The sequence below is a fragment of the Balearica regulorum genome, chromosome 2 (genome assembly GCF_011004875.1).
Source record: "Balearica regulorum gibbericeps isolate bBalReg1 chromosome 2, bBalReg1.pri, whole genome shotgun sequence".
In the NCBI taxonomy this organism is placed as follows: domain Eukaryota; kingdom Metazoa; phylum Chordata; class Aves; order Gruiformes; family Gruidae; genus Balearica; species Balearica regulorum.
This window is the reverse complement of record NC_046185.1, coordinates 47,999,207-48,015,202: the sequence shown is the minus strand read 5'-3', so window position 1 is coordinate 48,015,202 and position 15,996 is coordinate 47,999,207. Positions and strand designations below refer to the sequence as shown.

Sequence of the window (15,996 nt, the reverse complement as noted above, 5' to 3'; positions counted from 1 at the left end):
TTTGAGGACAAATCACTAGAGACAGCCAAATTAGGAAAAAGGTTGCAAAGAGAACAGCTCTGCCTCTGGAGAATGAGAGCAGGTAACAGTCCTCAGTGTGAGGATTTGTACAGGATCTACCTTACCCTGACTTGGCCATGTCTTCTAGTGTTATTGCAATACAGTCCGCCAGGAAAATTTTGTTTTCTCTCCCCTCTACTGTTCATTTCTGAATGACTTTTGACAGGTTCTGGCTACTTCATGCATTTCAACACCAGCACTGGTGCAGCAGGAAGCACGGCTATCCTGGAGAGTCGAATTCTGTATCCCAAAAGAGACTTTCAGTGCTTACAATTCTATTTCTATAACAGCGGTCACGAAAGCGACCAACTGTATGTCTGGGTCAGGGAGTATACTTCAGCTCATCCCAATGGTACTTTGAGACTAATTGAAGAGATAAAAGGTATGGAATAAAATTGTATTTTGGTTTAATCTATACTCAATATCCTTTTTGACGTACTGGGGGGAAAATATTGTAGCAAAGTGACTCATCTCCTAGCGTTATTCTTTGGCTTCATTTCTAACTATGGAATTGATTCTTTGCTGGTGAAATTATACTTGATGGATCCTCAGTCAGCCATTTTCGTATAACATAATCTATTACCACAAATTACAAACTCTTGCATTATCGAGATAGTTTTCTCACCAAAATAGCTAAAATTCCATAAGCAGTCATTTTAACTGTTCTAGAATTGCTGGTATCAATAGCAACAGATGAAGCTGGTCATTAGAATGAATTACAATGAATAAGAAAGTTATAATAAAGAAATGGAAAGTGTAAATGCCCTAGAATACCTAACATACCAGTTTAAAAAAGATAAATAAAACTCAACTTACTTTTTAAACAAGGTTTGAAATGACTTAACTGAAATATATGGGCAGCAGATAATGATTTGAGTTGTAGTTTGAAGAAAATTAAGTTCTTGTGTTTTTAGGAGCCTGTGGCCTGTGGAATGAGCCACTGAGGTCACTTAATGGACAAGAGCTCTTTAAGCTAGAATTGCCAAAGTCACCTTATGATTAAATTATTTTCTCAAATATTTAACTATTACTTGGTCTCCATTACAGCTATAACTAGTTCAATATTCTGGTTACATAAGGGTCTGAGCAAGTTCTTTTACTAAATAGGTAGCAAGTCCACTCTTCTGCCTCTTTTTGTCCCTTTAGGTTCAGCTGCTGCTGGTGCCTGTTTTTCTTTTTTTTTTTTTTCCCCATTCTTTTCTTCACCCTGACGCTTTCATCATCCCTGTGTGCCATCAAGAATCCTTAATATAAGTGTCAGGGCTGCCAAAGCAGATGTAGATTTCAGATCAGTCTGATCCCTCCAAACTCTTTCAAACCCTACTTTGAAGCCAAGATTAATTTCTCCACACTTCAGCCTTCTTCACAAATACTCTCATATATATCAGGTCCCATCTCTCATTCCTGCTTTCTCAAGCCCATAATTTCCTTTTAAGTCTCTGATCTCATATGTGTGTCCAAATGGGCACTCTACTTTCACAATCTCTGGGAAAACTTTCGGGAATGGTTTAAGATCATGTTTTCCCCCAAGCTGTTTCTCTTCTCTCTTGTGAGAAGTTGCCCTCACCAACCCAGCCAACAAACTGGAAGAAGCAATGGCACTACAGCCCTTTCCAGCCATGATCTAACGTCCTGGCTGAGCCGCTCATGGGTTTGCACTGAACCACCGTGCTCGAGAGGCTGAGGGACAAGCCCTGAGCCCTTTCTGCTGCTCTATGGCAGCTGTGGCTGCCTTCGGCCAGGAGCAGGGGAGGCTGTGGGGACGGGACATTTTGCAGCACAGTAGCTGATCTGCTTATTGAACATGAGTTAGAAACCCCAGTCTTGCATATAATCTGTGTAGTTCAAAAAAACTTCAGTTTATGCAGAAGGCAATTTAATGGGAAACAGTAGGGTGCTTTTGTTCTTGTTTAGGATTATTTTTTTCCTCCTAATTATAACAGTAATGCAAAATGGCAAGAAAATAAGACTCATATCTGAGATCCATTGTATTATGTTTAGAATTGTTAGGGAAGTGAAGCATGAATTCTGTACCTGGGATTGGCACTGTTTATTCCACAAATGCAGCTGAAAGTCTGGTCTTCTGTGCAGGTGAGCATAAACCAGAGAGCAAAAGAAGCCATTTTGCTGCACATACTATCAACAAAGAATGCCCTACTTCCACTTGCCTTACAAGGTCCATGCGCAGATGTCTTTGCTTTTGTCTACACTGCTCTTGGAGTCAAGTGGAATTTTCTAGTGCAGGCAATTTTGGATGCAACATCAGACTCTCAGTGAGGTTTTATCACATGAAGTAGGTTTTGCAAATGAGTGGCTTTAATTTGAACTTAGCTCCATTAATCAGTTCGTGGGTGAATAGTGATTCTGCATAGGCAAACTTCCATCAAGCCATTTAAATATACAAAAACAGTTGAATGAACCAGTCTTGTACTTCTAGGTTCTCAAAATCCCCTGCAGCATTCTTTGCTGAGACATGTTGTTATTCAGTTATTTGAATATACCTTGTTCTGGATTTTTTGCTTTTTAATAATACAGGTGACAGCCATCCTTGTGCATTTATTTATCTATCACAAAATCTATCCTAATTTAATGCAATGTTCTTTAAAAATCTAAAAGAAAAAGCAGTCATAACCATTAGAATTGTTTTAACTCAAATTAAAGAGCTGCTATGCATATTAAATCTGTTGAAAAACTGAATTGAGAAAATACGATCTTGCACTGAAAACGTAACATCCACAGGAGAAATGTTCCATCACATCAGTGCCAGTGGAATTGAGAAATTCTTACATAGTGTTGGTATAGGGTCCGTAGACCTGTGCAGTGTTTGTCTGTACTGCTTACTCAGAAATCCCTACCCCTGTTTTTCAGGTTCACCTGCGAGTTACTGGCAGCTCCATCACGTTTCTTTGAATGTTACAAGTAAATTCAGGGTTGTGTTTCAAGGCACGAGAGGAAGCGGCTTATCAATGGGAGGCCTTTCTATTGACGACATCAACTTGTCAGAAACTCAGTGTCCCCACCACGTCTGGCATATCAGAAATTTCGCACATCTCCTCAACACAAGTCCAGCAGGGACAGAAGGAAGAATATACAGTCCACCTTTTTACTCCAGTAAAGGATATGCTTTTCAGGTCAGCTTGTATGTAAATGGTACCACCGATAACCCATTTAATTTAGCAATGTACTTGCACTTGATTTCTGGAGCAAATGATGACCAGTTGCAATGGCCCTGCGCATGGCAACAAGGTACCGTGATTCTGCTCGACCAGCATCCTGATATTCGTCAACAGATGTCAAACCAAAGAAGTATAACAACTGACCCTCTGAAATTATCAGGTTAGTTAAAATCAGACATGCTATCCAGTATGTTTAAAGCACAGCCAAAAGATAAGGAGTCAAATTTTCGCTTTGTGTAAATTAGTGCAAGGTTTTTTTAGCTTCTGGAATGTTTCATTTGTTTGTAGCAACAATACAACTGATCCACAGACAAGAAAAAATTGAACATACAAGTTGGTTAAGCTGGGACCCTGGATTTCAAAGTTGATTTGCATAAGAAACAGGTGGACGATCCACTCCTAAAATTTCTTTCCTATACTCTGTGAAGATGCATTTATATCTGCTTTAATGAAAATGGAAGTTTTCCAGAAGACTTAAAGAAAAATACTGAATTAACAATGACACAGAGGTCATACCAGATAAAAGTGCAGCTATTAAACAAATCCCCTCCCTCCTTGTAAAACATACAATGGTGTCAGCACAAATCTCCAGATGAACAAAGTACTGATTCATATTACATAATCTCTACTCGTTCAAGGTATGAGAAGATAAGGAGCAATTGTCCACAATAACTTGGAAAGGAGGCAATTGAGGTAAAGATGTAACTCTGAGAAATGGTAGGAATCTCTATAAAGAGAGATGTTAAAGAAAACCCCCATATTCATCATTGGATAAAGATTGGATTTAAGCCAAAGTTACTTTCTGCATCGATATAAGGGGTTTGCCAAAAGGAAGAAACCACCCTCACCACTGAATTATTTTCCTGGGCTTTCAGACCATAAAATTAGTGAAGGAGGGAAGGCACAACAATGTCAAATTCACAGTATTATTTTTAATATTTTATGATTTACATTTTTCTATGACACTGTCTCTACATGAAAACAATGAGGGTAATCTAGAAAGACTAAATGTCCTCCCCTGTAAATGAATGACACATCCCACCGGGTCCTGCGTAGATGGCTGACATTTTCCCTGTGCTCTCTGCTATTATGGCCACAGTGCTCAGCCCTTTTCCTTCCCTGACCCTGTGGACATGCAGTCTGTTTGCACTCTGCCCCTTCTTCCCTCTTTATTCATATAGTGCTAATAGCCCCAGATTCTCAAGAGAAGCCGTGTAACTCCTGTCCTTTCTCTAACCAGCCGAGGCGTTGGAGCCATCAGTTTCTTCTCCCTCTGTCAGATACTTTCATAGACAATCAGGCTCAGCTTTGAGATTTAGAACAGGGTTTGATGGAGGGGACATCAGTGGCCTGTGACCGTTCAAGTATCCTTTGCCATACATCCACATCAAGAGATGCTCTTTTTTGAGAAGCACTGAATTAATTCATTTTACAGATGATTCATATGCTACTCATCTTCTTGCCCACTACACTTTTAAAGAACTATGAAGAAAATACAATATGTTTTCAACTAGCTCTCCAATAATGTCATCTCCAGCAGGCTATTTTCTCAATAGCTCAGGCTAAAACAAGCCGTTTGAAGATCTCCATTGCCTTGTGCATCTCATCAGTGTGGAATCTGAGGCAAAAAAATCTGCAAATGTTATAGGCAGGTTCAGCATTGCTCCTGTTCCTTGAGTTTCAGGTAATTTATTGTCTTCTCCATATTCATGATATCCATGAGCAACTAGGCAGAAGCAGGCAAAGTAGGATATAGTCCATCTTGGTTACTGAGAGAGGCCTCAGTACTAGTTTTCAGCAGAGATTATCCAAGAAGGAAGGGACCTTATTAAGAAAGAAATCCAGAGTTGTCCCACATTCACATTCAGTTCATTTTTTTTTCCAGATTCCTCATCAACTTATTTTTGGGATAGGCCAGATAAAGTGGGATCTCCGGCATCTTTTCCCAATGGAACTACATTCATGAGAGGTCCAGGAAGTGGAACGACTGCATTCTTAACTCATCAGAGACTTAGAAGCCGCAACTTTATTAAAGAAGATGGTGTTTATATTCTTTTAACAATGGAAGGTATGTAAACATAGCCGATATTCTTTACTATACAGTAAACACGGAATATCACATACTCACTTAGTCACTAGTGCTGTAGATATAAATACACATGATGTACTTTGCAAATGAGCAGTTTTGGAACTATGCATGTATCTATAGTTAAATCACATGTCTGAATAAATTTGTGGATAGGTACCTGCACTGTATAATTCCTTTATCTCATGTGCAGGTGTATAAAACAATGCTAATCCTGTGCAAATTTTGAATAGAGTACTTTGAATAAAATTGTCTGTTTCTGAAAAAATCTAGAGGACATTTCCAAAATACCTCATGGTCCTGGAAGGTAAAAAGACTGTTTATCCATTATATCTGTGGACAGGCTCTTTGCTCTTTACCGTTAGAACTTACCATTAGAATTTATCATTAGAATAAGAGGAAGAAACCCATGAAGTAAAGACCTTATTTCTTGTGGTTTGATTGTGCAGATATATCACATCTACTATCAACTCAGCCAAGCATTTCACCCACCTTTGTTGTGAATACATCCAGTGCCAACACCATCAAACCTACCTCTACCACCACCAGGCCTAGCACCACCACAACACCCTCTGTCACCCCGACGGAAAAGCCAGAGATAGAGGTGCCCAATTTCTGCCCAGACAACCCTTGTGAAAACAACGGTATCTGTGTTATTGTAGATACAGCACCGGTGTGCAGGTAACTGCCTTTATTCACACTCAAATGCAATTTTAGGATGAGTAATGCAAATTTCTAGTAGCATAAATCTTTGTTTCTAATGAAAGGAAAGACAGACTATAGCTGATCAAGGCAAATATTTCCAACTGCTACTGTGAGACTAAACTTATGACCAGTTTGGGCAACAAAACTCCTAACCTCAGCATTTGATCATTTTGAAGTACTCTACTTGACTTCCCTGTGAATTATATTTTAAATTTATTTATCATTTTCAGTAATGTATTCATCCAGTGTTATACAATGGACTGTGCATCTCCTTAGAAGTCCCTATAGCAAAATTTATAAGAGTTAAATATAAATGCAGTTGAAACAAAATAGCATTTATATCAGTAGAAAAAAGCTTTAATACTTCTCAGGCAGGAAGCAGCATAGACATTATTTTGGAATTTGATTCAGAACTACTGTGTAGTGTAAATTATGACCATGAATTACCAAATTGTAGTTGCTTACCTTTGAAACCAGAGATGAAGGCTGACGACTAAAAAGATTGTTTGCCCTGAAAGAAAATTAATATCAACTTTTATTTGCTTCTCTGTTGATACATTTATGTAACCCACCTGGCTGGTCAGCATTGTTCCAGCTCTCAAACAAGCTCTAGGGCTGAAGACAGGAACCTTATGTGATGCTGCACCAAGGCAGGTAGACCGGTGGAGTGCTGTGAGGCAAACCTCTAAAGGCCGAGAGCAGTAAGAGTCAGGATGACTCATTAAGTGTTATATCTCGCCATTTAGAAGCCTTTTAAAAAACAATTCTTGTGCAACCGACCAGAAGCAGGTCACAAATACGAGTAAATGTCAAGAAGCTGTTCCAAGAAGACAAATAAAATTTATGCTGAATGTTACGTCTGATTTCAAAATTATGTAATGAAAACATTTATTTTCTGACACCTCTGGACTATTTGCAGCTCTACTGCCTATGATGTGATATACTTTCTGTCCTACAGAAGTGTGTGACCAGCAGCCAGTTTCGGCCCCAATTTTCTACTGGGAAACAAGGGGGGATGTGATACATAACTGTGTTTAAGCTGGATCACATGAAGTCACCCAACAGTCAGCATCCTTGCAGCACACTGCAAAAAGACTCATTTTCAGGGTTGAGCATATAGTTCTGAACAAATTACTTAGGAACTAGAAAAACAATAACATAAGGAACAACCAGGGTTAGAAAGATAGGGGCAGGTGTGCATTCAGCGGTACTGCACATGTATTTTATTTTCCAGTTAGATCATTGAGACCTTCATATGCTCACTATAAAATGTTTCAGAGCTGACAGTGATGCTGGATAAGGTGAAGGAATTAAGGCTTGGAGGTTGTTTATAGTCCTAAAACCAGACAACTGCTAGAATGTTAATTTTTTCTTACCTTTTTCTTGGGGAAGGGCAGAGGCAGCTCCTACAAGTTCTTTAAATTTGAAAATAAGCTCCTTCTGGCAATGAGAAGGTCTGATCAGAATGTACCAGATCTACTAGTGGAGAAGCCCTGAGCAGGGAAAGGGGAATGTGGTGGGAACATCTTTGGCTAGCTCAGTCTTAGAACTGGGGAATTCATTCACCTAAGTTTTGGTTCAGCTGCTATCTGGTCAGCAGTACCTTGACAGTCCGGCCTGTGGTCTCTACCCCATTTATCTCATGGGTTCGAATTGCTGCATAAGGTGAGCTGAGAAATAAAAAAAACCCAAAAAACCAAACAAAGAACACATGAGGAAATAGGAGGATGAAGTTTTCTAGAGGATGGTATATGTGGCTTGATTGGATAAAACCAGCAGTGTAAAGCTTCTGGACCACTTGCCCTAGGAGATTATTCAACTCCTTCCTATAAAGGCTTTTTAAAATGGACTGAGTAAAGAAGATAGAAGGGCTTTGTGTAAAAGATGAGCATGACAGAAGGCAGAACTGCATCAGGATATGAGGCTAATTAGTAATAGTGGAAGCAAATATTACATGACAGTGGTCCTAGTGACAGCTATCAGTTTCATGGAGAAGAAAGTGAGTTTTCTATCAACAGAAGTGCTATAAACTTCAAGGAAAAGGAAGCAGATAAGTGAACTGAGAGATGCAGAGGACCTCTCTATTGCTAGCAAAAGATGATCATTCTGTAGCAGCAGCTCTATAGATCAGCTGTGGTCAAGCCTTAAGCAGTCAAAAGAATCGGGATGGCACTTTGGTTTTCCAGCAAAGGCTCTCTCTGAAGACACGACCTGTAAAGCAGCAGGAAGCTGAAAGAAGCACATCCAGATGTGTAAGGACAGTGGGCCACTCAAGACAACTTTAAAATAGAAGTCCATTTTAAGATAACTTCATTATGCTTTGGGATATAGAAACAGTGCATCAGAGATGCCATTTTTTTAAGTAGCCCTTTTCATGCCTTTAATCTTTAGATGATGCTGCACGTTTGTTCTTTTACTTTCTAGATGTCCAGCAGGTGACAACTGGTGGTACATGGGAGCAAAATGTGAAAGGAAAGGCTCAACTCGAGAAAATACTATAATAGCTGTTTCTTCAACCATAAGTGTATTTGTTGTAATGCTTATTGTCACTATCACAACGGCAGTGTGCCTTAAAAAGAAATACAGTCGAAGAAAGGAAAATGGGGAGAGCCTGACTCTAGAAGTAAGTATTTTGCCTCTTTCAACAAATACACACACATGCACATATATATATTTACTAAAAAGTAAACAATCAAATTCAGTAAGGAGTAAATTGGAAGATGTCGCATTTTTGAAGTCCGAAGACTCCAGTTTAGGAATTAAAGAGCTCCATTAAGTGCTACTAATTTATCAGACACCAAAAAGCCACTTCACCTGTTCTCCCTCTCCACTCCCACCACTCTTACTGCTGTGATGGCAGCGGGAGAGTGTGAACAAAGGGGCTCATTTTCAATTCGTAAATAAACTATGTCTTCCACTTAATGGACTTGTATTTCATCTATTACAGCATTTTCTACTAAAGATCTCTCCTTAAAACACCAGGATATGGTGCTAAAAAAACCCAACCCTAAATGTCAAAACAAAAAGGAAATCTAAAAATCAGTTTCCCTACTCAAAGGCCATTTTTAATGCAAGGAACAAAGTAGCCATGGAAATTGTGACTTAAGGAGAATTAAAAGGACACAACAGGTTAAAACTATCTGAATGACTGGATCAGAAATGCCATGTAATGAATAGCAGAGACATTTGGGCAGGTTTGGATAGGAAGTTTCATAAAGTCCGAAGCATCTAGACTCTTAGTTTAAACAGAGACCTAGACTTGGAAATAGCAAGAATAACATAGCTTAGAGGGACTCACAAGGTGCAGGGGAAATTTTGTAAGCGAATTAAAGAGGAATGGCTTTCCAGAGAGCAGACTTAATGTTTTGAATTTTGTCCTAATACTCTTTATGAGATGTCCTGTTGAGGCGCAGTACCTCTGTGCAGTACCAGATACTTGACACTGTTACTTTATGACCTTCCAATAAATTATTTTGGGTTTTTTTTTTTGTAAGTAACACTCTTACATTATACATATATTTTCCTTCCTACATGCTTTTGAGTTGTGAGTTTATTTGTTTTGGTGTTTTTTTTTTTTTTCCTCATTTAGAATAAAACATCCTTCTGAAGATAATGCAAACAAGCATCAAGGACACAAGACGAACATCACTGGAAAACGACAAGTATGACATCATTCTTTCTGTTACTTTTATCTCAACCATCATGATAAAGGTTTGTAAAGTCTGGAAAATAATTCATCATCTGGATAAAATACTGTGCTAAACTCAGTAAAGTGTCTGACTGTGTTTTGTATTATGATGCAATGGAGAAAGACGGAAATATGTTGTGTGACATGTCTGCCCTATCCTTTAAGTCTACCTGAACATGAAGAAAACAAGTAAAACTGCATCCTGACTTTCAACCAACACAGGGAAGCACAGTGAAGTCTAGGTTGGCTATCTTGTCATGGTACAGATGTCTATAATAAAAGGGAGCTGGACTCTGTAATCATGGGGTACCCAGCAGTTCTGAGTCCTGCAACACCCGTCAGTAGGCAGTGTGAGGGTATGATGTGGAGTGTGGGAGCGTCTCGTTCATTGAGTTATTTGGTTATGATCCACTCACTATAAAAGAAATAACAAGTAATGAGGAAAGTGATAAATTAACTACACAGACACATAAACATTAATGAGTAAGTCACAACAGAGACAATAATGAGGACCCAGAGTGCTTCAGCCGCTGATTGATGGTCCATTGAAGGAACTACTCAGGCAAAGCCTTCAAGAATGTCAACCTGAACAACAATTTTTAACTGATAGGAAGGAAGAAACATGATTAATATGAGTATTATGGGAGGCTGCTTGGGATATGGGCTGTAAGAAGAGGCTGGTGGACTTACGTAAAAATAACTATAGGAAGTTTAGGGGAAGGGCCAAAGGATCCAAAGAAAAGGGGAAGGATCACAGTGGAGGGTGTCCCTGCCCACAGCAGGGGGGTTGGAACTAGATGATCTTTAAGGTCCCTTCCAACCCAAACCATTCTGTGGTTCTATGATCAGAGGAAGTAGTGTGGGGAAAATGGTGCAAAAATGGGCTGCAAAAGAGATCTGTGTGCCAATGACCAGAGGAGTTCACAGGTCTTATGGCTTGTGGGTCTAGGTACTAGCACATAGAGGGACTGGCATGCAAGAGTCTGTGTGCCAGTAACTGGAGGGACTGTGGGCGGTAGGACTTCTAGGTCTAAACACCAGCGACTGGAGGGATTGGAGGCGGGGGGGGGGGGGGTGCGTGTGTGTCTTGTATGTGTGTTGAAAGGTCCAAGTGCCAGCAACTAGAGAAAAGGCCGTGGGCACCAGGGCTGTAGGTCTGGGTGGCAGCAACTGGAAGGATTGGGTTGTAAGTGGGTGTGCAAGAGGTCCAAGTGCTGGCAGCTGGAGACCTGGGTGTGTTTATATTTCTTCAGTGAATTCAATCCTCTGTGTATATGTATAACTCACTAGCAAACTTCAAGCTGGACTAGCTGGTGAGTTGGAGGAAACATTTCCACATCCAGAGGACTTGGTCTGAGCCAGTGGTTGGGGTAAGGGAGCCCAGGCATGGATATTGGGCAGACTGGTAGCCCACGGAAATATTCAAGGGATCTGTGATTGTGAGAGTGCTTATGCAATGAATGTGTGAGCATATGCATCCGTCTCGCAAGCAAGAATCACATTGCTCTGTCTGGCAAGTAGGAGGTGACCTGCATATCAGTTAAAGGATGCCAGGTCCAGGCACGGATATTAAAGAGGTTTAGCGGCTGTGCTAACATTTAAGGAGGCTGTGAATGTGGGTGTGCTTAGGGATGTGGAGAACGAGGGTGCACATGTTTTCATCAGAGAACCTCCATTCTGATCGGCTGGAGGGAAGGAAGAGGATGGGGCTGTCCACACTTGTGTGATTTTGGGTAGTGTTATAGGTGGGTGCTGCTACCCACGCTGCTCTGTGTGTGTACAGCAGCCTGTGCAGCCAGCAGCACTAGGGATCTCTGTGTGCACGAGCGCATCTCTTGGATACACATTTAACCTTGCCACAGGCCAGACCTGCAAGCAGGAAGAGCAGCAGCTGCATCCCTGGGACTGGTATGGAGAGATCGCTTGGGACTGTTCCTGGCTGGGCATGTCATCTGGGGAGGAGGGATCCTGGGACTGCTGGATTTGGTGGCTCCCTTAACACCCTTGATAAGTAGGGCTACAATTCAGCGGGACTTGGAGAACGCAGTAGGCATGGGAATAGGAGAAGGGCCAGAGGAAGCAAAGTATATTTCCCTGAGGACCCTTTGCAGAGGAAGGTGGCAGTCACCATGGGCACAGATCATCACATTTGCAGTGTTTTGGAGAGAGGCTGCAGGAGACAGAAGTGGCAGTAATAGAAATGTCAGGTCACACCAGATGGTTGGTAGACTGATATGTGAATATGTTCACATTTAAAGGTCAGCAGCTACTTTGATTCCTTGGAATGGATGTTGATGATCATAACATTTGTCGTGCAACTTACCCTAACTCTGGGCAAGAGCAGTTCAAATGTATGGAAATTTGATGAGGGAACTAGTCTTCCTCTGAACACTACAAATGTGTATGCTTCTGTACCGACATTACATACGTCGTTCTCCTCTGATTAATATTCTCTGAAATGTAGTTATATTTAAAGCATTCATAGCTGTTTTTATTAGCTTTTGTTGGAACCCAAAGATTTATGAAAACAACCAGACAAAATTAACAAAGATTTGTCAGAGCTAACAAACATCCTGGGCAGGAAGATACCCTACTATAGCTGTCTTAAAATAACTTTCCTATTTTGACATGTCTTCATCAGCAGTTTTCATGCAAATAATCCTCCAAATGTGCTTTCAATTAAGATATGCACATAGATTTACATGGAGTTAAGAAGACACAAATGAGACTGTTCATAGATTCAGCCCTGGCTAAAATACTTAACATTATAAACAGTGAGCATTTCATAATTTCAAATGCAAACTACTGGATTTGTGACTGCAGAGATCATTTATATTTTTTGAAATCTAGATAACATGATATGGCATAAATAGTACCTGAATTGTAAAATCTTTTGTGCTTTCACTAGAAGAAAAGCTTAATACGTAAAGCAATGTATTAGAATACATTGTGTAAGATACAAATTCCATAGGGTATATACTGAAATGGTAAACTTCCACTGGAAAAAAACCTTAAGTTTCTGCTTATTCATTTCAAACAGGAATCAGTGAGAAGCACAATTTAAAACTGAATCTCCTAGTCAGTAAAAACAACTCACTTTTCAGTGGTGAGCAGGTTCCACAGAGCCGGAAGAGACAGAGGTTTTATTAATGTCATTAACTGGCTGAAAAATACTCAAGAGAAAAATATTTTTTTTTTTTTCCTTCAGTTTTCAAAGCAGAAAAATTACTCAGGAAGTCCAACATCAGATTCAATATTGGACTTTATTGTATATCACAAAATTTATACTACTAGCTCAAGTTCCTGAACAAATACATTTTTCTTACAAAAGCTGTATGACCACTGACTTAGTGATGGTATTTTTCTGTGAAGAAAGGAGGTGAGAGATTAAAAATACATATGTGGTTTAGGAAATGAAGCATTTCAACTGGAGTTTTCTTCCTTATGAGTAGATGCTTTACTTTTGGATTTGTAATTTAACTAGTTGAAGTTGCAATGTCATGGTAATGGTCATCTCTTGCTAAAAACAGCAATGAAGATTCACCAGCTGAGGTCCTATGGCTTTCCGCTGGAGCTGACTTCCCTGCTTTACAAAGATTTTTCTATATGGTTACTAAGACTGGGTCTATTACTTTTAATGAAACAGCTTAATTTTGGAGACATAAATTTGACACATTTACAGATAACATGGATATTCACCACAGATCAGACCAACTGCGTTGGTCAGTTGGAGAGCCATACACAGGGTTGCAGCGCTTCACAGAAACACCAAGTGTTTACTTTACTTAAAGCAAATTTATTCACATAAAGTTTTACTAAAAATCTTTAATGTAAGCTTCTCCGTATGAAATCACTGAGATATTAATATGATAGTAAAACCCACCAGTGTAAAATACGCACAAAGTTCCACTTCTTTTTCCTGTCCTTCTCACATTGTGTTCATTCAGGTTAAAATTTGCAACAAGGATTTGCTCTGCTTACATCCCTGGAGCCATGCAGGTCCGGCACGCTCCACTCTCTACAGATCAGGACTAGTGTAAAAAGCTCATTATTGGGTTCCCACAACATGCAGAACAAGCTTGAGCTGTGGATGTTGACTCCTCGGGTCAACTGCCCTGTTTCTGTCCTGCATCCAGGTTTGAGTCTCTGCTGGTACCTCCTAGCAAAGAGCCAGGCTTAAGTGAATGTTGTCTTCTCTGCTCCTCCTTTTCTGAGCTCCGGACTAGCTGTACAGCTGGACCCAGCAGAGTATGCACACATTGTATTTAGAGCTGCGTGCACGACTCATTCCCCACTGCTGCGTCTATTGGGAATCACAGCATGGGCTTAAAAATAAAATAAAATAACCTCACTGTTCAAGTCAGTAGCTCAGGTTTGGAGTAAAAAAAGAAAGGTAGGCTGTTAGTCTAGCTACTTATCCATCTTTCTTCAAGAGTCTCAGCACTGCAGAAAATCTTTTAGGCATGCCACCTAATATCTATGCTAAATGGTATACACAGCCTCACATTCCTGATATAGCCAAACGAGACCAATTTCATTGCTATTTGCATCACACGGATCAGCTCGCTCGGTCTAGCTTTTGCACAAGTAGCAACTAACTGAATCATGATGTCTAATAGCCTGGCTGGCACTGCATTGTCTAAATGAAAAAGAAGGGACTGATCCTAGACACCAGCTCTTGTTTCAGCTGAGCACGGCAGGTGGCTCGTACCACCCACGCCAGGCAGACACGGTTCCAGGGTGCAGGGCAGAGGAGTCACGAGTTGTCATATTTTAGGTGCAGATCAGAACAGGGAAGTGATATTTCTCCATTTTTTTTTTTTCCCCACTGCTCTTTTTTTCCACTGTTGTTAGAGCTCAGGTCCTTTTGCCAAGACACAGATGCCACATGTCAGTTAAAGTACCTTCGAGTCTCATAAATGAGATCTTAATTCTCCCATCTACTTGGACTGCATTTTCAAACTGTCTTCAAGTGCTGGTAGGACAAAGATTCATGTCTCAAAAGGAGAAGATAACCACCAAATAAACTGCATTTTCTAGACAGTCATACAGTCAATAGCTGTTTCTTAAGTCTAGAGTTGATGCTTACAGCCTTTTGTAATATTTGATCCAGTAATGGCAAAATATCTGTATTTTGCACAGATTGTGCTATGAAATTATGAAGAAATTAAATATATAGTGATCTCATTTTCCCACTTCTTTCATTTATTCTAGTTTATTACAAAAGACAGCTCTAAAGCCAAGTTTTAATAATTTATTTTGTGCAAGAAGATTATGAATTTTTTGGAGCAGACAGATTCCATATGGCTGCTCTCCTTGCCCCCTCCCCTTTCTGAGCATCAACAGAATCAACTGGGGAGAAAAAAAAAAAGACCGCAGCAATTCAGACTGATTACTCCTCCTACTCCCAAAGTAATAATTTTCTGGATTGCATATGGATCAGTCTCCTTTGTATTAAACTTCTTCGAAACCATCACTATTGTCACCTTTTTCTATTTTTCCATGGAATGCTTTTTTTCTTTTTTTACCCCCCAAGGTTTATTACCTACAACTTGAACACTATAACTGGTATCATAAAGCTTGCAGACAGGTTTCTATTCCAGTTTTCATCTTCATTTGCTCACAAATTCCTCGACTCCTTCCACTTGACATGAAACGGTCCATGCTTGATCTCTGCCTTTGACTTCACCTACTTTGACATAAAATAGCATCAAAGAAGTTTAACTTGAATGTCTGGAACTTAAAAGAACAAAATCAAACTTCATTGTTTCCCGAGGTTGCAATGCTTAATCATACAATGCTTAAACATGATTGCTGTTCCAGTGCAATACTCATGGGAAAAAAAGATTGTGTACACTTTATCAGATTTGAATCTCTAAATAATTTGATGGAACATTTTGATTGCCTTCTTAATGATAGTGTTTCTGCTTAGCAGTTACTAATATGTAACTAAAACCAGCCATCTTATTCTGCTAGAGCTCTCTGTATGTGCATTTGCCCTTGATTTTTTTTTAACGCCATCTGGATCCATGCAGTCTATGCTACAAAAAGCCAGATCAAATCTTGTCAGCAACACGTCTCCCTCTTCATCTGTGATTACTTTTTTTTTTTCGTACTTCTCATCATGTTGTGAACACTTGGGTCTGGAGGCAGCTTTCACTCATGTAAATGATGTTTGCTCATTCAGAACAGAGCATTATGAATTACAAAAAATAACACTGCATCTTCAGTTTAGTTTGTAAAGTAAGCGATTTGTTTATTAAGTTTGGTAGTTATTGAGT

At 39.8% G+C, this 15,996-nt stretch overlaps 1 protein-coding gene across 1 annotated transcript in view; it reads left to right on the top strand.

Annotated features, from left to right (window-relative positions):
* The window catches only part of MEP1B (meprin A subunit beta), a 28,390-nt gene extending 18,756 nt beyond the window's left edge, over positions 1–9,634 (top strand). The window contains exons 10-15 of the mRNA XM_075743001.1: positions 227–442; positions 2,929–3,396; positions 5,122–5,304; positions 5,772–6,003; positions 8,452–8,650; positions 9,617–9,634. Coding sequence (XP_075599116.1) covers positions 227–442; positions 2,929–3,396; positions 5,122–5,304; positions 5,772–6,003; positions 8,452–8,650; positions 9,617–9,634 — 1,316 coding nt within the window. The remainder of the gene's footprint in view (positions 1–226; positions 443–2,928; positions 3,397–5,121; positions 5,305–5,771; positions 6,004–8,451; positions 8,651–9,616) is intronic.
* Positions 9,635–15,996: the final 6,362 nt, after the last annotated feature.